Raw genomic sequence first — 22,847 nt, 5'->3', positions numbered from 1 at the left:
CTTTTCACTGGCTTAGTTTTTCGAAATTCGAAAATTTTATTTTGGTCTATAGAGTTAGCACAGAGATGGCGGCCATTTTGAATTTTAAATATGGGTGAATCTTGGGTTATTTGTTTCTCTGGTACCAAAATTTGCACGGTGACCCCCCTCCCAATTTTTTATTCGTGCTTTTGAAGGAGAATGGTTGAAAGATTCTTTAAGGAAAGTTTGGGCAAAAGATTTAGTAAGTAATTCACTTTCGAGACGCGTACTACCTTAAGAAGCAAAAGCTGGTAACAATTGAAATGGTTTCAAATGTGAAGATTACCAGACCCAGACAGTGTTTGGTATCAATCGCCAGTGGCCTAAGGAGTCGTTAGGCCCAGAGGTAGGGAGAAAGTGTGCAGCCAGATTCCACAGTACAATCCTATTGAAGTAATAGGTTTTTGCACTAATAATTTCCCTGCCTCCAGCCGGAATGCTGTTGCGAAGATTTAACGATAAATGGCTCACCTTTCAAGATATATATCCCGGTACAATTTTGACAAAGCAACACACAGGAGCGGTGGTTTAAAAGAAATAACTGTGCGTTTTGTTAATGCATGGCCCTTGTCAAGAGGATTCGCTATATTTTATGAGTTGTCATTCATTACAACATAATGTCCATGTTATAAAAGATAAGCCAGGATGTTCGGCGTCTCCGTGACAGCGTTTAGCGCTCTTCCCCAGACGGCCTTGAGGAGATTTTATCATATGGGAAATATAATTCAAAACGTTACAATGAAGAGCTGGTTCGAAGATATAAGCATCACAACATGCGACACTAAATTTGTGTAACAAGAGTGATAAAAATTCTCTGAGTTGCCATAATGCTTTTCTACCCGAACGATTATCTGACATTTCATTCCCACAAGGTGAAGCCAGATGGCTCTCTGTCGTGTATTCTTCAAAGACTCTGATAACACAAATTAAGTGTGATTTGAACGCAGAATTGAACCGATTCAGTGTATCAAGTACCATCCATTCAAAATACATGGCCAAATGACGTCATGGACCACAAGGGATGGTGTTGCTGTATTGAATAGACAATATTAATGGTGCAATTAGTCAAAATTGCCACAAAATTGTCACTGAAGTGTGAAAAAACAAGGCTGAGGACAGAAGGGTCTAATTCCGAATCACCTCTCTTTTCCAATCCTATTCTCATAGGGTGCACATTGTCGTAAACACTGTACGCACGAACATAAAATACTTATAATACAACTCGTCGATTTTCTCCACGACTCTCAGTTCTACCACAGCCCCTTGTTGTACATTCAAACAGCACGGTAGAAATTTAAATTTCTTGGTTAGTTAAACAAATATTTAACTCAAGACTGCTTGAGTGAGTGAAACTCAAGTAATTGACAGTATGTATGTATGTATGTATGTATGTATGTATGTATGTATGTATGTATGTATGTATGTATGTATGTATGTATGTATGTATGTATGTATGCATGTACGCACGCACGTACGTACTTGCGTACATGTATGTATATATGTCTTATGATATACATTTATGTGTGCATACAAACGTAAGTCACGGGTGCCGGCTGTCACGGAAGTATCGTTCCTGATAAATTGAGATCGCTCCCAAAGACGCGCTAAAGATACTTCGGCCGGCGATCAAAAATCAGAGGCATAGATTGTTTGTCAGCTTTGAATTCAGAGAAATTGACTGACTTGATAAATGCTTGCAAGGTAAAACAAATGACTCGCGATATATGTTGCAATAAAAGGAAAATGACAAACGAGAAACGATGCGAGAACGTGGTATTGGGGACTGTCGCTTCAAAAAAGTGAAACCTAACCTTGATTCTCCTTTGCGGGAATGAAAGTGCCCCGTTGTATCACACAATAAAATTTTATAGTATCACTTTACAGTCTATATTAATACAACAAGGAAAAAACCGAGCGTGCATCGATAATCATCCAGCTGCTCTTTGCGCGACGAGGATGTGACGCAACACCACACTCAAAGAAATGCAAACAAACAGACGACCCCCACTACAGACGATTTTTATCAGATGAGCTTGGGGGACTCCGCAATATGTTCAGATTCAGTCGTTCAGCATGAACGCCTCGGACAAGAGCAAATTCATCGGCAACGTCAATGAGGATGGTTACTACGATACTTACTACTACGAGTACAACTTGCACTATGACTTGCAGCCGCTCGCTGTCATACCCGAGGTACACCCGGCGTCCAAAGTGATACTCTGCATCGTATACTCCCTGATGATGCCGATATGTGGTGTCGGCAACGCGATGTTGATGTACGTCCTGTTGCGGCACCGCAAGATGAGAACGGTACCGAACCTGCTCGTCGCCAACCTGGCGGCCTCTGACTTCCTCGTGGCCGTCTTCTGCGCGCCGTTCAATTTGACGTACTACATCAAACAGAACTGGGCGTTCGGTGAAGACATGTGCGTCGCAGCCGCTTACATTAAGCTCGTCTCGCTCTACGTCTCGACGAACTCGCTTCTCGTGATCGCGATCGACAGGTGAGGTTTTGATTTGTTGTCTTATAATCAGTATATTGTCGCGTGACTTCAGTAAATTGTTCTACCCTGGCAACCTTCAGCGGTAGATGAATGTAGCTTTCTGACGCTTACGTCTCCGCATCGCAATATTCCAATCTCAATGCACAACGAATTCTCAGTAATCTCACGAATACGGCAAAGGATGTTGCAGGCATTCAAACAAGTTTGAATTTAGGGATTAACCTGATTAAGGTACCGCGGGAGGGGGGTAGGCGCACGTGCACGTGGGAAGGGACATTTTTTTCAGGCAATATCCTTTTGCAGAATTGACAGATTGGCAAAGTTTGCCTCAACTCTCGAACAGAGACAGTGAAAGTTATTACATTCGCAGTAACTGTAAGAAGGGGAAGCAGCAGATGAGCTAATGCAGATGGTTTGTTTTTTAAATGGCAATGAATATAGCTTTATCTATTCGTAGCTCCAAGTTCATATCGATTACTTTTTCGCATGAAAAGATCCATGAGATGACCTTGAACGAGCATTTTCCATATTTAAACTATTATAAATCACATTTCCGTGATGACACATTGTTCTTTTGATAATTGAATAATTAGACGCGACTGCTAGAATCTGGTAGACCTTGCTCAAATTTCATCATTTTGATTCATCATACTGCGCTACGAAAATCACTAGGAGACGCCTGGACTAGAGCACCACATACAAATTAGTTTCGGATTCCGGATGTGAAGCATTCATTTTACTACAAGTAGTGACCGGAATTGGGCTTCGGATAATTTGTTGCTACACAAAAAAGTCTCGTTACAATATCTTTCATGATTCACTGCATATGGCTAAAGACATATACTCTTTGTGAAAATTTTCCCAGATGCAACATTATGAGGTGTGTGTTAGGACTTATTGATATCAAATGACGGCTAATAAGAGGTTGCGATATATGAAAAGGAATAGAGATCAAAACAAGCCTCAACCAAAGTTAAATGATACAATATTCTACATTTCTTAGAGTGGGCTTCTCCCTCCCCCCCTCCCTTTCTTTAACTTATGACCGTGTCCTCAAAACATTCAGTTTCGCCATTTCTTAGGTATATTCTTATCGAATGAAGCGTGTCTTTGGAAATGTATTTGCGTCCGACTGTTCACTTACATGCTGAGCCAGCTGATATCGGGCAAAAACAACAGCTGAGCACTAAATGTAGCGCCTCAGAAAGCGACGTGCATACGCAAGTTATTAATTTGCCTGTTCAGTGAGGCCAAGTGTACATGACAATCCTTCACATATACAGCAACGTATGGAAACTTAAGCAAAGGGACTCATTAAACTCTGTCGTGAACAACGCGGTTTATTTTTTTTGAACAATAATTCCGATTCGCTGAAATAGTCGCATGGATTTGCAACGATTACATCGTCTAATGATGAAGAACGTTTCCAAACTGTTAGGTTAGTCGCCTTTCCGCCCTTTCTTTCTATTTCTCCCAATCTCGATCAATATTACGTATATCTGCCTCTCCTTATTTCCGTCTACCCTCTACCTCATACCATCTCAGACCACTGTAAGAACTTCTCGCAATACGGATAATCGCAATGCACATCAAAACGCCGGACCAGGTGAGCTGATTTGCGCCTGTGAATTAGCCAAGGAGTCGGGAGATGGCAATTAGCGTCGCCGTGAAGCCCTCGACATTCATGATCCTCAGCGCGGCACTGCAACCAACTTTTGCGATCTCCAGATTTACATATCGTGCATGTTCGAAATTTAAACCCCTCTTTCTAGATCCAAGCTCTCCGTCATGGAACATCTAATTCAAGATGTGAATCTTGCAGTGTATATATCATGAAATGACTATGACGTGCTCCTAGTTCATCATTAATCAACTTTAGATCTCATGCGAACTGAATATGCCCCCCCCCCTTCTCCCGTCGTTTAGGAAGACGATCCATCATTTAGTCATTTACCCAAAACTTTAGCTTGCCATGAGCATGCGAATGACCACATCAAGTTCAGCTCGAATCACGGTCATTCTGTCGAGCGCACAAAATGAGTGCAAATGATAACTTTTTGGCGGACTTTGTCCAGATCACTGATGGAGACTGCACTTCTCGTTTTCGTGCATTTGTCATTGATACCATACGTCATTGATACCATACGTCATTGATACCATACGCTTTAATTGAAGAAGGGGCGCAGTAATCGATCCCGAACAGTTAAGTGAACGACGGAAGTAGCTCGAGGGTAACACTCGGCATCGGAAATGATGCCAAAACTTGCTAACACATTAATTTTCAATAACTACAACTTGCAATACTTCTTTAATCGCTAATGTTTCACCATATTGCGAAAACTCGCTGATTATCTAACACAAAAACTTTTAATGATTTTTTGAATTTAAGTAAGCTGAAAATTCGCATTGAATTTCATTAATAATGCAGCGAATCTCTCTGTCTCTCTCTCTTTCTCTGTCTGTCTGTCTGTCTCTGTCTCTGTCTCTCTCTGTCTCTCAGTCTGCCTCTGTTTCTTTCTCTCTCTCTCTCTCTCTCTGTCTCTCTCTCTATCTGTCTGTCTGTCTATTGTCTGTCGGTCGGTCTGTCTGTCTCTGTCTGTCTGTCTCTGTCTGTCTCTGTCTGTTTCTCGCTCTCTGTCTCTGTCTCTCTCTGTCTGTCTCTCTGTCTCTCTGTCTGTTTCTCTCTCTCTCTCTCTCTCTCTCTCTCTCTCTCTCTCTCTCTCTCTCTCTCTCTCTCTCTCTCTCTCTCTCTCTCTCTCTCTCTCTCTCTCTCTCTCTCTCTCTCTCTCTCTCTCTCTCTCTCTCTCTCTCTCTCTCTCTCTCTCTCTCTCTCTCTCTCTCTCTCTCTCTCTCTCTCTCTCTCTCTCTCTCTGTAACATAAAACGTTGACCAACAACTGTGAACGGAATGACATTCCTATGTGATTCGAAGTGAATCTCGCAAAGTGATCATCGTTGAGCCTGCCTATTGGATAGGATTTTTACCTTTTAATTGGTCGGCAGGAAGAGGCCACTGTTCGTGAATGCTGTCAAGAGTAATGTGTTAGTATACAAAAAAAAACCAAGAGTGTTCTATAAATGAATTTCTTGCTTGTAACATATAAGTGGATTTTCTGATAGTTTTGAGCGTTTCTTCGTAATAGCAGTGTGATCTTCAGACGCCATTTTGACATTGATTGAGACATAAGGAAATTGTAGCATATTGATTGTCCGTGGTATTTCAATTGCCCTTTGAGAAGATATGTTGTTTTAGCCCGAGGGACTCTTGTTGTTGTCTAAATGGCGCGAAGGGCGGCTATTTGAATGTGCGGTAGGTGTCTACTCGTACAGCTGTAGTAGGTTGTTGCGTCTTTGGACATGACAATTTAATCAAGACCGGATAGAATCATCGACAGCGAGGTGACGATCACCTGACACTCAAACAGGTCGGCAAGTAAGATTTGACGACCAAGCCACAGCTAGCTGAACAACAATAACCCATTGCGGCCAAAATCTCGGGAGAGACAGATAAACAGAATGGTAGACCAGGATCACAATCTGCCCGTAGCAGCCACTGTGGTAATGTGCATGCACCGGGGATTGCAGATCCCTCAAGATTTAGTTCTGTTTGATGAATGAGTTCTACCGTTCACCAGCTGTTGACGATGACAAGCAGTAAATACTTCCATAATGATAACCGAAAATGCTCCCGCACTTCAGCATATGTAGTGCGCGCGGTTGACAAGTTTTTATTCGTTTTACACATGTCTTCATATCTGTAAGATCATCAATTTTGACACTGTAATAGCTACTGCTGAGACAGCGATTCAGTTCTTTCTATTTACAAGATTCACCTTGAGCCTATTTACCTATTTACAAGACCTATTTACAAGACCTATTTACAAGATTCATCTTGAGCGGTCGGCATTGATATACTGATGACGCAGACAGACGTACATACAGACACACAGAGACATTTACAGAAATAGGAATGATATAAGCTCCCCGGGTGTGAACTCGGAAGCGAAAGATCACTGCGCTTGCGTAAGGGACTGTCTCAGACTATCCCTAAGTTCAAAAAGCGAAATTCATTCGTTTACAGGGGCAGGGGGTTTAACCTCCATTCAATTAGTGAACTTCAATTTCGCACTTTTATTTTGTGATTACAAGTTCTCTTTACATTGTGTGTAAAAAATTAATAAAAACTGCGCACTCGTACCAACAATATTTGCCGTAACTATTTCCAACTCGTTCGTGTCATGCTTACGATGGTTAGAACTCAAGTTTGATCGACTACTTGACGATATAATGTGGTCAGGGGAAACATACTTTTCAGCAGCTATAGCAAAGTACTACATTGTATTCTCAAGCAGACATCAACATTTCACATTTTTGAACTTTCGTTTAGTGGGATGGGGAGGGGGTTTTGATCTAAATGAAGGAATTTCGTTTCTTGAACTTATGCGACAATCTGAGACGGTCCCTAAAAGAAAAGCTTTACTGTGAAGGATATCAATATTGTCGCGTCTGAAGGTGTTGAATATTATAATAGTATTATATTATAATAATAACATTACTTAATGTTCCGGCACTTTCCGATAAGTAAGGGCAATTTTCCAGTCAACCGTGGTCACAGTTTTGAAAACATAATGAGAGTCGTTCGGTAGCCTGGAATCTCGGTGCGGGGAGGTAATGATCGTACACCAAACCACGCAGAGTTGTCCACCTGCACAGCGCAATAAACAGTGTTCGCAGATGTTGCCGGAATAATGTCTCTGCAGCAGCATAAATTCATAGCTAATCATAAGCCATTAAAAAGGGGAGACGCAAAGCTTAATGAATTTGCAAAATACTAAAACTTACAGTTTTAGAATAGGGAACCGAAAGCGGCCATATCATATCATCTGGGGATTTCCAGCATTCCTTTCACGCAAGTATGTTACGTGACTTGCATACTGATTGGCCTTTTTTTTCAAATAAAATGCGCCATTTACTCAAAGAGTGAATTTCAATTGAATACCACAGATGACGTATCTGAAGTGGTTATATTTTATTAGAGAATTGCATTCTTCTCAATTCCCCTTTAATTAAGATACTTATTGCGAAGAAACACTCCACTTTTCGAAGATCCGTACACTGTAGACGGAGGCGACGTAATTTGCATATTCCCCCCCCCCCCCGTTATCAATCAAACTAACTGAAGCGAGCTGCTTTAGAACGCGAAAATAACGGAAGTATATTCGTGTATCGTGTGGTATTGATCATGCATAGAGTAAGCACGTACCCTGTGAAATATTATAATCGTAAATTTTCTTTTAGCTGGTCTGTTCCTTTTTTACTTTCAAGGTTTACTTTCGAAAATTAACACATACGTACTACTTTATGTGTATTTCTGTTGTTTGTCCCCAGTCATAAAAAATGTCTATTTTTAATCTAAGCGTCTGTTCCTTAACGACGGAAGTTGAAAAGCAAATGGATGCGAGGGCGTAAACCTTTTAACGATTAACTTGATTTCTTTTTCACAAAGCAGCAGATTTTTCGTTTCATAGCAAACTTCAGTAAAACTAAAGAGCTACTTTTAGTATCATGGAAGCAATTTCATTGGTAGAAAGTAAAGCCGGTATTAGAATTGTTTGCGGTCAATCTGAGGGAGAACAGATGTCGAAATACATGCACTAAGTGCCTATGATTCTCGATGAACGTCCAAATCCATTTTCAAAGTCGATACTTTCGTTCTGAGAAATGCTGCACGATGTTGCTCAATCTTACGGGATTTACCATCAATAACACGTATCTCTCCACTCTATTAATTTGTGTAACATCGATCAAACCAGTCCCATACATCGATTCTCTGCTGTTTGCCCACTTAGGAAAAGCCTTCTTGTGATTATAATAACTAAAACTGTAAATGTATGCAACACTCACATTGCAAAATACAGTAGTATTTATGCAAGGTATATTATGTTAACCAACACATATAGCGACTATTTATCACCGGAGTACCTCAGACCTCGGTATTCTATCTATCTATCTATCTATCTATCTATCTATCTATCTATCTATCTATCTATCTATCTATCTATCTATCTATCTATCTATCTATCTATCTATCTAATACCATAAAATACTTCAGTACAAAGTAATGTACTTGAAGTAATTTGTGTTATTATTCATAACGCTCTGCCTTCCGCATCGAGCACTGTGATTTCCCAAGACGACATCTCTCTCTCTCTCTCTCTCTCTCTCTCTCTCTCTCTCTCTCTCTCTCTCTCTCTCTCTCTCTCTCTCTCTCTCTCTCTCTCTCTCTCTCTCTCTCTCTCTCTCTCTCTCTCTTTGTAACATAAAACGTTGACCAACAACTGTGAACGGAATGACATTCCTATGTGATTCTAAGTGAATCTCGCAAAGTGACCATCGTTGAGCCTGCCTATTGGATAGGATTTTTACCTTCAGTGGGTCGGCATATATATATATAGAGAGAGAGAGAGAGAGATTGACCAGACACGAAGTATAGGTTTTAGTGCATATACGATGCACCTCCTCGCCTGCATGATGTCATCATGTCTTTTTATGTTCGCCATAAATCCATTTGATATTTATAATTTCATGTGAAATACTGGTCGTTTGACCACCATCATACTTTTGCATTTGACGGCCATGATATTGCAAACACATCTCCACACATATTACGGCCATTGTTTTTTTTTAATTAGAATCACGTGACAGGAAGTGCAAAACCTTGGGCAAATCAATATACCCCACTTCTTTGGGCAATATTTCTCATCAAAAATAAGCACATGTTGAATTATTAACAATACAGTACTACAGCCTTCTTCTCAGTCTTTAGTAAGTTGCTTGCTATCTTATCGGTTAATTCATATCACGTTTAACACGATATAAAAACATTGTAGTTTTATCAGGGATACGGCGTTGAATCATTATGCAAATTTTCAAGCACATACACCTTGCCGTGCAATGTGGAAGAGAAGTTTTACCAAAGCTTGCAAATCACAGATTTTATAATTTCACCGAACGGATACGACGTCATTGCGACCGAATTTCAGAAGGCATAAACATCAAACGCTAAGGTATAGAATTGCAACGCTCATTTACGCTGTTGCTCATGTCCATTTCCTACTCCTGAAGACTGTGACCGCGCGCTCCGATTCACATCTTCAAATGCAAAAACAATTACGTCTGTACCAGCCCGAAGGGCTCTAATGTAGGCTGTTGTTTAAATGGTGCATTAACGGGATTTTTTTCCCAGTAATTGAGAGTCAACGTAAATCGCTGCAATCAAGGAACAGTACTGTAATTTCGGCTGACATTCTCTTTGTTATTGAAAGTACTTATACATTTCATATAATTACAGTCTTGTGATTTCAGCCTCTTGTCCCAAGGAAAGCACAAGCGAAATTACATCTCGGTATTAATAAAAGGTTAACACAGGTTAGTATCTTAATAACCAAGCCTGTTTATTATGTTTATTCATTTGCTTAGACAGCATTATTCAGCAGTTACTGCACATGACTTATTACGAAATAAAAATAAAACATATTCATAATGGCTCGCATTTTGCTATTATCTTAAGTAGCAGAATGAAAAAATGCTTCCGGTGTGCATGTTTCAACAATCTACAGGGTTTATCTTGTATGAAAGTCCACAGACGATATACGACCATATCACACGAGTTCGACTTTTAGTTGATGGCGCAGGCAATCTTCGAATTTCCACGAAGGAAACAGACAAAAGGCTGAAGTATTATTGATGCATTATGTGAAAATGGGCGCCACAATGTAGCCCGGTCTGTTAGCCAAACTCTCAATTTATTATTGCATATTAGTTTGCAGATACTAGAAATTGAGTCTCCGCTTTGTTTATCGATAAGTTGAGAGGGCAAATCTCATTGACCTCCCTGTTGTCGTACGTAATGCGGAAGGCTATACTTGGTTCTCAAACCATACTAGTATGAAGTACTAAATACAAAGTAAGGCCTGCAGACAGCGCGGGTTTTTTTTCACTTGCATGAGAGAAATAATTAGTACGTAACCATGCATTACATATCAAGTGGAAATTGTTCAGAAGGCACGGCATGGCCAACTGTCCACGAGTTCGCCGGAACAGAAGGTTTCGCTCAAGGTGGTTTTAATCAACCGTGCTTTTTCATTTCCAACGGTCGATTGGTCGACGCCAGGTCAGGTCAGAACTCGAACGTTCAAAACCTTGCATGCCTCACTGTGAAGGAGTCTCGGTTCAGTTTAGCACGGCAAAGATTCTATGAAGGAAAAAAAACCCCAAAATATTGGCTAAATATTTCACAGACAGTGAGACACTCTTACTAAAAGTATCACTTGTGGTGCATCGATTTTTTCTAGAAATCTATACATTCCTAGCTAATTTACATTTTTCTAACGTATTCAAATCAGTTTAAACGAATTTGCTTTCTGCCTAAATCAATTAGCGTTATCTATCTTTAACCGTCTCACAATACACCATGGTTTTGCGAATGGCGGTGAAGAGCGAGAGGTGTTAACCTTACAGAAATACATAACCTAGTCCACAATTCATCGCATTTAATCATGTCAAAGCCCCATTACTATATCTTTCTACATTTCGCTTACTAAAACTACCGTACAATCATGGGAGAGATGTTTTAGAATCCCGTTGATAAGTCATTTTATCATTTAAAATGTCACTATTTCAATCCTTGGTGATGCATTTACTGGTCATATAAATTCGGTCGCTGACGCGTGCATTTGCAGGGTCGTATTTAAGTTGAAACTCGAAAATTATTTATTATTTTAAAATCTAATTTGCTTTATCACACTTAGATAAGCAGTTTTAGATAAACTGTATTTGATCCTAAACCAGCATATCGAAAATAATAAAAAAGAAAACTCGTAATTAATGGGCTTTAAAATATACACCGTGGTAAATGGGTATGTATTTAAACACAAATCGGCAACACGAGAATTTCTTTTCATGGATTAACTCACGGCCCCTCGAGTAAAACAAACAAGATTAAGCATAGAGTGAGCTCAGAAATGTTTGGTCGGAGACCCTTTTCCTTGTTTATATCGTTCTTTTTCAGCGAAGGTTTACTTAATATTAAGTTGACCGCTTCAATATAGTTCATTGCTGGTCTGATTTTTTAGCATGGGAGCTACGTCTGAAACAGAAAAGTGTTGTATTTTCCTGGGAGACGTCCCTTGGACTTTCCACCCGGGGAGGGGGGTGTTAAGACACAGCCGAATTGGCAATAGTAAAATCCTACAGTTTGAACGACATGCGAGATCTGTTGAAGATTCTACAGTCTAGATAATACAAATTATAAACGGTCTCATTTACAGTACTTCCAGGGCATCATGTCCTTCAGATCAACGCTGCTTTTTTGTATTCTTCGCCGAAGGCTTATTCTCAGTATAAATTTCACGGAGATAGATCCGCCACCGGGTGTGTTCGATAGAGCAGAGACAACAGAAAATCTGGGGTGAATGTACGGATGATTACACATTCAATGGCGCAACATCTATTTTGAAAAAATCAAGAGGGATTCATACGTTCTCTTTGAACAAAAGAAGTAAAGCCACTTTTCGCGATGACAAATCTTTATATAAATTCAACGTTTAGCAGACTCAACCGTACAGAACATTATCAGGTCCGTGATAAAGGTGTTATCATTCTGACCTGCATTCCCCGTAATCTATACTCATTGGATTATGGAACACACTATGCACAGGACCACGTGAGGTCAAATTACCGTTAATGGCTATTGACAAAGTCGCAAAAAAACCCGCTTGATTCAGACTTATAAATTATTGGGATGAGGGTAGACTTAGGGCATATATATATATTATATATATATATATATATATATATATATATATATATATATATATATATATATATATATATATATATATATATATATATTTGAACAGATTATTTCAATCACAAAGTAATGAAATCTCATACTTAATTTTCATGCAACCTGCAATCTGAGGATTGCAGGATGCATGAAACTTAAGTAATAGATTTCATTACTTTGTAGTTTGAAGTAATCTGTTTATTTATAACGCTCTGCTTAGCATTAAGTACTGTAATTTCCCACGAGGACACCTCTACTTCGATATATATATATATATATATATATATATATATATATATATATATATATATATATATATATATATATATATGTGTGTGTGTGTGTGTGTGTGTGTGTGTGTGTGTGTGTATATATATGTGTGTGTGTGTGTATATATATATATATATATTACATATATATGTAATATTATATGTATTAAGCGATGTATCAGCTTAGTAAGACATATACGGAACTAATGAGCAATGATCCCCTCGACTCTCTTTTTTTTTTGAAGTATCACTGGTATCTTCATGCACTTAATGGGATAAAAACGGATAAGTACTGTGAAACTCTTTCCATGTGTGCACCTGACCACTTGACGATTAAAAACATCGTAAGGGTTCCTTTAACAATTTTCGACAAGATAATTTCTTTCACTCATTTTCATGACTGGAATATGGGCATTATCATTTCAAAAAGATAGAAAGTGCGTTCTGTTAATGCGATCTTCATTTCATCTTCTTCGAGCAATCTGTACGAAGGAACGTGATGGCACAATTCGTTAATCCGCCTTCTGGGTGGACGTGTTTTAGGAAATGATATGAAAGGATGAAATAAAGGGGCGTGTGGGAAATGTGACATGCTGATCATCGGATAAACTTTTTGTGTCCGATACGATTGTCGCGATGCTGCTCAATTTCTGGTTGTTCTTGTTTTCTGCATGCGATACCACAAACTACCACTACTAAGCTGTTGAGTCTTTGCGAGAGTTCATCGTAAAATTGAGTCATTTATGGGAGATCAGGACTAAATGAGGCACCGGTACGATATAAATGGTTATACGGGAGAGGATTTGAGGATTTGAGAAATTCATTAAATTCTCGACCTGATTCGAAACCCACAACGAAGGAAAGAAAGCGGCAATCAAGAATGCTCTGCCAAATCTCTAAATACGGAGGTTCAATATTATCGAGCTAAGTTGTTGCGATTTTCTGACCGCTATATACCCCTCAACACGCTGTAAAGTTCATGAAGCACTATAGCACATCCAAACTCGCAAACGTACATACATATGTATCATATATTACAAACTTCGAACAAAGTATAATTATCCACCCAGGGTTTCATTAAATCTCAATCTGATTCGACCTCAAAACATACGACATCTATTCATCTATAGTGACGACATCGGAACTCCAGACTCATCAGCTAAATACCCATCTCCTAGCAAGGGTGCTTCAAAAAGAGAAGCTTAATTTTTGCAATTTTCTGCCCTTACTCCTCCACACAAGCCGACTTCACATGGCGACATAGAGTACAAATACAATATAGGGTAATAAACCCTGGTTGTGAATTTTCATTCAGGCACATCACGATCAGATAAGTTGATCTTGTCACACGCACACACATCAAATAGTATGATAATTATCTCTGGATCGATCCGGATGCCATATACGCAAAGTGGCTTTCAGGTAAGACTGACGGATGTCCAGAAGACGAGAATCCATTACATCTGAAAAATGTTACCTCTTGAAGAAAAAAAGCGGGATAATGTGGCATTTAGCAAATTTCCGGGCCGCAGCGCAAGCTGTGACGATTTTGTTATTGATGCAAAAGAATGGACCGGGCATTGACGTCACAGAGAAACTTGCTGCTTTGGCGAATTTCAATCTCACATTCGACGGGGAAGGACACCTTATTGGATGGGTTCAGAACGCGTAAAACGGGGGGTAATGCCACGAAGATGCAGAAATATGCCATGTTGGTATTGCTTACCAGTAAGCCTAACTTCTAACCCTAACTTTTCACTGCGACACCCGCATAGCAAGTTTGCATCAACATAACAAGTCTCCGAGACGCGCGTACTGGCAATAAGCCTTTATTGTGCGCGGGCACACTGTGACGTCATCAGAAACGCTAAGACGTGGAAAATGCCACTATCTACAGTATAGTCAAAGCTAGATCTGTGCCTGCTCGTCGATTGCTATTGCTATTGTATAGCTGTCTTGTGAAAATCCAATAGCGAAAACACTGTAATCGGCCTTGTATTAACTATACAGGCAATGACGTCGGCAACGCGTAGATTCGAAATCGACATCGAAAAGATCTAAGGCAGTGATGAATGTATTTCAATAAAATATGAAGTCATTATGGGCGCACACGAAGCAGCGAGTGCTTATCAAGTTTTAGACGGCGGTAATAGAATGCAGTTTGTTTTTTTACAATAAACATAAATTTTTCCGGTATAAGAGTGAGTTGTGACACTTCCACTCTCACTAGCTGCATGGCAGTGTCAGAACACTAAGGAAAGCGCAATTCACCTCGAGACGGAAGTGAATTAGACATTAATATAAAATCAATTTTGAAAAAACAATTATTTAAGGATTGAGAAGCCAATCTTGTCCAGAGAGAAGTTTTCCTCGTGGTTTTTTTTATAAGGAGCAATGTCTGTTTAGATAATGTGAGCCAATAGACACATGTACAGTACTTTATTCGGTCGTCTGATTCGTTCGGCTGATTTTCGCCGCTTGACCACTGTCATAATGACACTTATTTTTCCAATACGGAATATTAGGAGTTCTCGTTCACCGTTACTAATCTTCAAAGGTCAATATTTATGTTTTTTCTCCTTGCGTCTTCATTCTACATTTTTTAAAATAAATGGAAATTCAGTGTAACAGAATATGAGCTTTTGGACACTGAGAGAGATTTCCCGCTCTATCACCCCTTCTGATAAGAATGCCTTCTCATACTCGTTGCATCAGCCCTCTAATATTCGGTTGAGGTGAACTATAAACTATAAACATAACAAAACCCACAGTATACAATACGTACAACAAAGTCAAGGATAAAAGTCAGGGGTCTTTGTGCAAGGTGTGGCGTAGCTAAAACCTTGGCATTCAAAATGGCCGCCAGGCTGTTATCTCTATGGGGGAATTAACTGTTCGCTTTTCACAACAACAAATACATAAAGCTGTATATATATTGTGAGCCCCAACATGACGAGCCTCTTCTCTATAGTGGGACACGGACCAAAAGGTATTGTAAAAATGTGAAAGTTCGAATCCCTGAGTGTCCTGAGGCGGGTTCTACCTTAACATGTACAAGGAAAAGAAGAAGCCACTGAGATCAAAAGCGCACCTATACCCTGGCAGTTGTATCGCGGGGAAACTACATTCTGATAATTCCATCAACCAATATAGTTGAGTTCGCTGATTTTGCCGCAGACAAAGCTACGGACAGAGGCAAGAGGGTAGATGGACAGGAGAACATAACACAATACACATGTCACAACACGCACAGACGCAGATATTATGAAATTTTACTTAATTTGTTATTTACAACGCTCTACTTATACTGTCTGTCATAAATATATTCATTTATATATATATATATATATATATATATATATATATATATATATATAATATATATATATATATATATATATATATATATATATATATACACAAAATGTATACAATGTGCCCTCCCGGTTATCACCGTAATGGCTTTATGGCAACCTCTGAACTTGGGCACAGAGAGTACGGTTATATATATATATATATATATATATATATATATATATATATATATATATATATATATATATATATATATATATATATATATATATATATATATATAACCGTACATATATATATATATATATATATATATATATATATATATATATATATATATATATATATATATATATTATATATATATATATAATGAACCTGTCTAAGGACACCTAAGGTGATAGAAGAAGTGTCCTTATAGAGAGGTGTTTGTATATATATATATATATATATATATATATATATATATATATATATATACATGGAAATAAGTAACGAAATATGATTTTCACTATGTATTCATTCACCATTCGATAGTGAAAATCATTATATTTCGTCACTTATTTCCATTTATAACACGCCACATGCTCATTCCGTGTCGCGATTCGCCAGAATACGTCACGTGAATACACACACACACACACACACACACACACACACACACACACACACATACAAAGACCATGCCTGACTCATGCACTCAGAATAGGCATTTGCGTCTATTTGAAGTCGCACAGTCAGTCTTTCTGTTCTTAATGATTAGCCATTAGTGCATTAGCGATGGGCAATGATACTCTCATCTTTTTTTTGAGCACGCTTGTCATGCGTATGTCTATCAATGACATGCAGAGCACCTTCAAAAACAGTAAATCTAGCTGTACATTAAATTAAATACGTAACGAGGAGAAAATTACACTTACAGATCTCCTGAATCTGTTTGAGATAAGACACTGCAATTAACAAACCAAATATAATCTGGAGGGAGTACAAATGTCCAGTGAGTATTTTATTCAATCAATTTGGCTTCTCACGCCTCTTTGTCTGTTCATAAAATTACCTCATGAAAATTTCGCCGTTTTTCAACACGCATTTCAGGCGCTTATAAGGAGACTTCTAGTACTTTCAGCCGCTGCAGTATAAATTATTCACCCGGGCAGCGTTCCAGGTGGCGCAGGGAAGCTTAAGAAGATCGTTGCATAGTGGAGCGTTTACTTTCGAATCTGGCCAATTAGAGAGTTGCCGAAACGCGTCCGAAATATCAGATGACGTTTTGGACGTTACGAACCCATGGAACGAATATTAATCTAGCAGACGTGTTGTTCTTCAACCTTGAAGTAAATTAAGTGGCACACGTAAACCGTGGCGTTGTGTTTCGCAAGCAGCGTCATAAACAGGTTCACGCGTCCACGAGGCATGAGTTCAGTACCACACTCGGAAATCATAAAAATAAATAACTTTTAAGTAAGCGTCCCAAGTAAGGTTCTGCTTTGAAATCAGATATCTGATAGCATGCACATGCTGGATCTACAGAATACCCCCGCTTTTAGATCGAGGCCGAATACATGGACAAAACAATGTTCACACACGAAAAAGTCTGGCGTTACCAAGAAGGTCACGATCAATCAGATTTACAAGGCCCGTCACTACGTCTCGAGCTGGTGAAGAGACGTGCATGTTTAAAAGACTTTCGAGCTGGTAAAGAGACGTGCATGTTAAAAAGACTTTCAGGCTACGTTCAATCATATTATTTGGAATGTGCTTGTGGCATTCTTTCTGAGAATGATATGGTTTTCGACGAAAAAAACACACACATGCACAAATGAAGACGTAGATACAGAATCGGTGCCGTTTTGGTCGTCCAAAGGATGAAGTATACATAGCGGGAAAGTATTTTGCTCACAACGTGTCGCTTCTGAATATATTGTGTATTGTTTGCGCTCTAGTAAGGTTTACCATTCTTACTGGCATTTCTTTCCTTTTGTTTCGGCTTTCGAGAAGTTTGTAGGGCCAGAAGAAATTGAAAGCCCATTAATAAATGAAAATAAAGATGATGTTTACTTGTACTCTCAAACAACTTATCTCCTTGAACAAATGTTATGAGTTAAAAAGTAGACTAAACGCTTTTTAGTCATAAATACTATCTCTCATATAGTAAATAATGATGCTATCCTTTTCAGATGTTTTAACCTTCATATTAACGGTTCATTTTGTTTGCGTTCTTGCTGGTTTAAGGTGTCAGTACTGGCCATAAACATTTCGGCTGAAGTGGTATTTCGCGCTTACGAAACCGGCGCTGGACGAAGCTTGAAAACCTTTTGATCTTTAATATCTCCAGTGCTAAGAGGAATCGTTTAAAGAACGACAAAATACAATAACGTTCGTATTCGATTGTTGCTGTAGTTTTGAACACAACTAAAATTACCTGGAAAAAGAAGATACGGTTGATTTTTTAAATTTCCAAACGCTGTCCTTCAAATTTAACATTACACTTTTCACTTCGGCAATCGTAAGGTATGAATCGTCCGACGTTTTTATCACAAACAACATCTGACACAGGAATATTTTACTATGTATAGATGCACATACGCACAATAGTAAAGTAAGTGTTTCTAAAGCGAAAATTGTTCGAAAATACTTCAATAAAATAGTTGAATATACCAGTCGTTGTAATTCCCACTGACCAGTTATTTTTAATAAGATTGGAACTAATTTTGGATAATTGGATCTTTATATTTTTCAAATTTCTTAGAAGTGTTAGGTGCCCTATAGCTGAATGTTGCAATATTGAAAATTACTCATAAAAACAAGCATGTACCGTAAAAAGAAAAGCGGGAGAGGTTACATTTGCAGATTAAATCGACATTACTTCACCATCCAATTATCCTAAATTCGTTCTAATCGTCGAGTTTTTTTTCTTAGTTCTATGGTGTCTCTTTCGACATACCCTGTCCCTAGGGCTAGTGCTTACGATAAATTAGTTCCTTCTACTGTCGAAAAATAGCTGACAAGGCCGCTCTTAAGATTCTTTGTATAACTTAGACACCGGATTTTTGTCGTGAAAATCCAAGAGGAAGTCTATTGTCTGTTCGAAGTCGAAGTCCATTTCCTTGTCATGTCCACATTGCGTAAATGACCGACATAGTGTTATACTGGAATACATGTGAAAGTTCCATGTGAAATTTCACTGTCTTGTCATTACACCGTTGGGTGATATGTATGCCAGCAGTCCTGTGTTTGCCAATATTATATTTAGAACAACTCAGATTTGACCTTTAAAATTGAAATAAGAAGGAAAAGGTACTATTATACCACTACAACATAATGACAATAAGTTGCAAGACTTGTAAAAATACGAAATGGTTAAAAAACAACCCATGGCAACTTTTGAAATCGCATTTTTGTGTTTTTCTGAAGTACCCCGTTTGAACATTTTGGCATACGTTTCGTTTTTCTAGAGTTGATTCCTTTCGTCATCTGCTTGATTACCAAATACGCGTGCGGCGACGTTACAATACTCGGCTCCAGGCTCTGAATTTTCGTTCTAAGGCGATCGCCCAATTTTGAAGTCCACTTTCCCATTACGGTATGAGTGCTCGAACTATTGAGAAATCCAATTTAAAACGCAAGCAATACATATATGTTTATCAAATATAGACGCAAAGACCAGTCCGCAGGCGGGCATACATACTCAAATTGGCTGCGATTCGCTCCATGTAGCACTAGCCGAACTGCAAATTCTGTGTATGCCACACGCGTGCAAAATGGGTTATTACCGCAGGGGAAAGCACGAAATTCACACATCTTTATTTTTGTGTCTGTGAGGTTGCCAAATAAGAATTTTAAAAAAAATACTACTTCTATAAAAGGTCTCCTCTCTGTTTACTTGCGACCTCTGATCACCTGACCCACAGATGCTAGATGGGTCATCTACCGTCTGTGCTTGCTCACTCACTATTGTTTGCCAATACGGTGTCATCGGAAGGATATGTGAATTTCGTGAACCCACTATGTATAATGGTATATTTACACTTGCATTTACTTTCACGTGCAACTAGATTATCCAAGCTACAACAAAACCTCTTCCAAGACACCACGGTGTTACAGGTAAATTTTGTTGACGGCACTTTGGCTAATCTTCAAATTAATCTGTTGTTGAAAAAAATCAAAAAGGCTGTTCTAATTTTCTTTCACACCTGAGTTTTACACCTTTATTATTTTGTTCTTTTCGCAGATACATTGTCATCGTGAATCCGCTAAAACCCCGTATGCGAGCTATGGCTGCTTGCATAGCCATTGTTGCTATCTGGGCCATCTCTGCAACCATAGTGATGCCCACGGCCATGTTCACCAAGACTATTCAGTTCTGGGACAACGGCGTCATGATGTACTACTGCGGAGAGTTCTGGAAACAGTCCGATATAGTCGCCCTGAAGGCGTACAACGTATTCCTTCTTATCGGCGAGTACGTCGCCCCTTTGGGTTTGATGGCGTTCTTTTACACCAGCATCTCTCGACAGCTTTGGCAGCATCGCTTCACGCCAACCGTCGTCCGCCAGCCCCACAACGTGCCTAACTGCAACGCCGATTCGACGAAGAAAACTATCCGTCTGCTGGTCATTCTGGTGGTAATCTTCGCGCTCTCGTGGCTGCCGTACTACAGCTACACCGTTTACAGGGACTTCTTCCCGCTGCTTCACCACGACTTCGTTCACAGCATCAGCATTTTCTACGTGGTCGAGTCGATCGCCATGAGTAACAGCATGGTCAACACCATCGTCTACGTCCTCCTCAACGACAACGTGAGGAGGAAGATCCGACAGATACCGATAGATTTCAGACGACTGAGGGAGAAGCGGCGTCGCCAGCGAGTTGTGCCCAACATACAGTTTATTGAACAACCGAATGCGAACCAGAATCAGACATGATTACCCGGTTCACACAGACAAAGTTGTCTGTTTGAACCAGGTTGATGACATGAATTAAAGTTATCAGAAAGCTATTTCAGTATCGACATTTACATGAACTTGATCGAGTATTAAAAGGGTGGACCAGAGCAACTCAGTCTCTGTTACGTATGATTTCTAATAACTTGTGATGAAAAAGATGAAGTTCCTGTAGTACGAGCGATTACACAGCTCAAGCTATATGAAGTTGGCACCACGGAACGATTGAAATTCACAGGGTTATATTTAACAGTGTCTATGTCTTTGATATTTCAAATTTGAAAATGAGCTCGAACGCAACCCTTTAACGCTCACAATGACCGGATGCACCCATTCTTTGCATAATACGCAACATCACTCATTTTTGTGTACTTGTAGGTCAAAGGTTAGACTGAAATATTCGTGACGTCATGTATAGGTGCTCCGCCGTCTACGACCCTTACCATTTAGGGGTTAAGAGTTAGAGTTAGCAGAGTTCCCATGCATGATTTGATCTTTCAGTCTACTTATCTATTTACCTGTATCTTATTTTGCACCTTTTTGCTAAATTTTGACCTCTTCCCTGAGTCATCAATTTCATAGTTATGCGTCCAGGGCGGTTGCGTTTGCACTTTTTTTGCGATGCTACTTTTCACAAAAAGTTTTAAACCTTCAGCCTAACTAGTGCAAATCATAGCATATCAAATGATATGGGATATACAAACACGACCCAGGATGATGAAATCTAACAAGATAACGAGATAAAAAATATCATTTGGAAATTTTGTCAATGATTCACCCTTTCTATATAGTTATGATTTGCACATTTAAGAAATATATCAAGATGATAAATCACAAAAGGCAATACTCGACATATTCTTTGATATCTTTGGGCATATAGTGTATAATTACTTTTCACCAAAAAGACGAATGTGCCTAAATTGCAAATTATGGCCTCAGACTATAAAGGATTTGGAGCTGACTTGAACGACATTCATCAGAATCCTGACCTACATGAGAACATAGCAGAATGCACAGAAACGTTAAGTAAATAGGCCAGGGAGAACTTCTTACCAGCATCAAAATAACATCTACTAATTTTAAAACAATACTTATTCAAAATTCATCTCAACGGCGCACGTGCTGTCACCGAAATCTAGCCAATTATGCTCAGGATAACTCTTGAAGGCGGCTGATATTTCTAGCGACAGCCGCGAGACTGCACTGCTAACCATGCTAATCCCAATAGATAAATACTTGCCAAATATTCAGCTGTAGTTTTCATCGGTTGCCCGCCAAGGTGTTTCTGTATGACCTTTCGCTCCTTGCCTCCGGCGCGCGATTTCCAATATTCGGGAAGTAATGAAAAACAAACACTGCAGACGGCCTTAGGAAAACCCCGAAAACGTTATTGGTTACAATTTGCCGTATATTTTTGTCCAGTGTTCAATCATATCCTCATCTACTTTGGTAATTATTTTCTTTGCCTCGGCCATCAATTTTCGATCTTGTGCAGCTCTTTAATTTTTATACAACCGTAATTATTCATTGTGTCACGATTCTTCACGTTGATATTTACGTCTGACTTAGCTTCTAGTCTGAATTTCATGGCGTTCCCTTCTTCTGAGGAATATCAAAATCTACAATACACTAAAATGCTCTTTATTATATATGTATTCTGCATCGAGCACTGTACTCCATTCGGAATATGTATTTTTATCGACATAATAATTCGCAAGGTTACAATTTGATGTCATGTCTCTGTTAGTATTTCTGTTCAAGTCGGGCTTTATTTTTTTTGAACTGTGCTACACAACTCTTGTTTTATCATACTATTAAAATGTCTGAAACAATCGTCAGCTTCTTTAAATCAGTCGCTTGTTTAAAACTATCATTTTGAAATAAATGCCCTGGTTTGAAATTGTATTTTAGGGAATTGTGAATGTAATCGATTGAAAGTTGTTGTCCTG

General features: G+C 39.0%; 1 protein-coding gene across 1 annotated transcript; it reads left to right on the top strand.

Moving 5' to 3' along the window:
* Positions 1 to 1,991: 1,991 nt before the first annotated feature.
* Positions 1,992 to 22,847, top strand: LOC139131214 (prokineticin receptor 2-like). Its single transcript, XM_070697186.1, has 2 exons — positions 1,992 to 2,525; positions 20,187 to 22,847. Exons 1-2 carry the CDS (start codon positions 2,095 to 2,097, stop codon positions 20,878 to 20,880), a joined length of 1,125 nt encoding a protein of 374 aa, XP_070553287.1. The 5' UTR covers positions 1,992 to 2,094; the 3' UTR covers positions 20,881 to 22,847.

Source organism: Ptychodera flava, chromosome 4 (assembly GCF_041260155.1).
Source record: "Ptychodera flava strain L36383 chromosome 4, AS_Pfla_20210202, whole genome shotgun sequence".
Taxonomy (NCBI): domain Eukaryota; kingdom Metazoa; phylum Hemichordata; class Enteropneusta; family Ptychoderidae; genus Ptychodera; species Ptychodera flava.
The sequence above is the reverse complement of the archived record's forward strand: the minus strand, read 5'-3'. Positions and strand labels throughout refer to the sequence as shown.

Coding starts and splice junctions, on each gene's coding strand:
- LOC139131214 (XM_070697186.1), top strand. CDS start 2,095: ATGAACGCCTCGGACAAGAGCAAATTCATCGGCAACGTCAATGAGGAT. Junction 2,526..20,186: donor CTCGTGATCGCGATCGACAG/GTGAGGTTTTGA, acceptor TTCTTTTCGCAG/ATACATTGTCATCGTGAATC.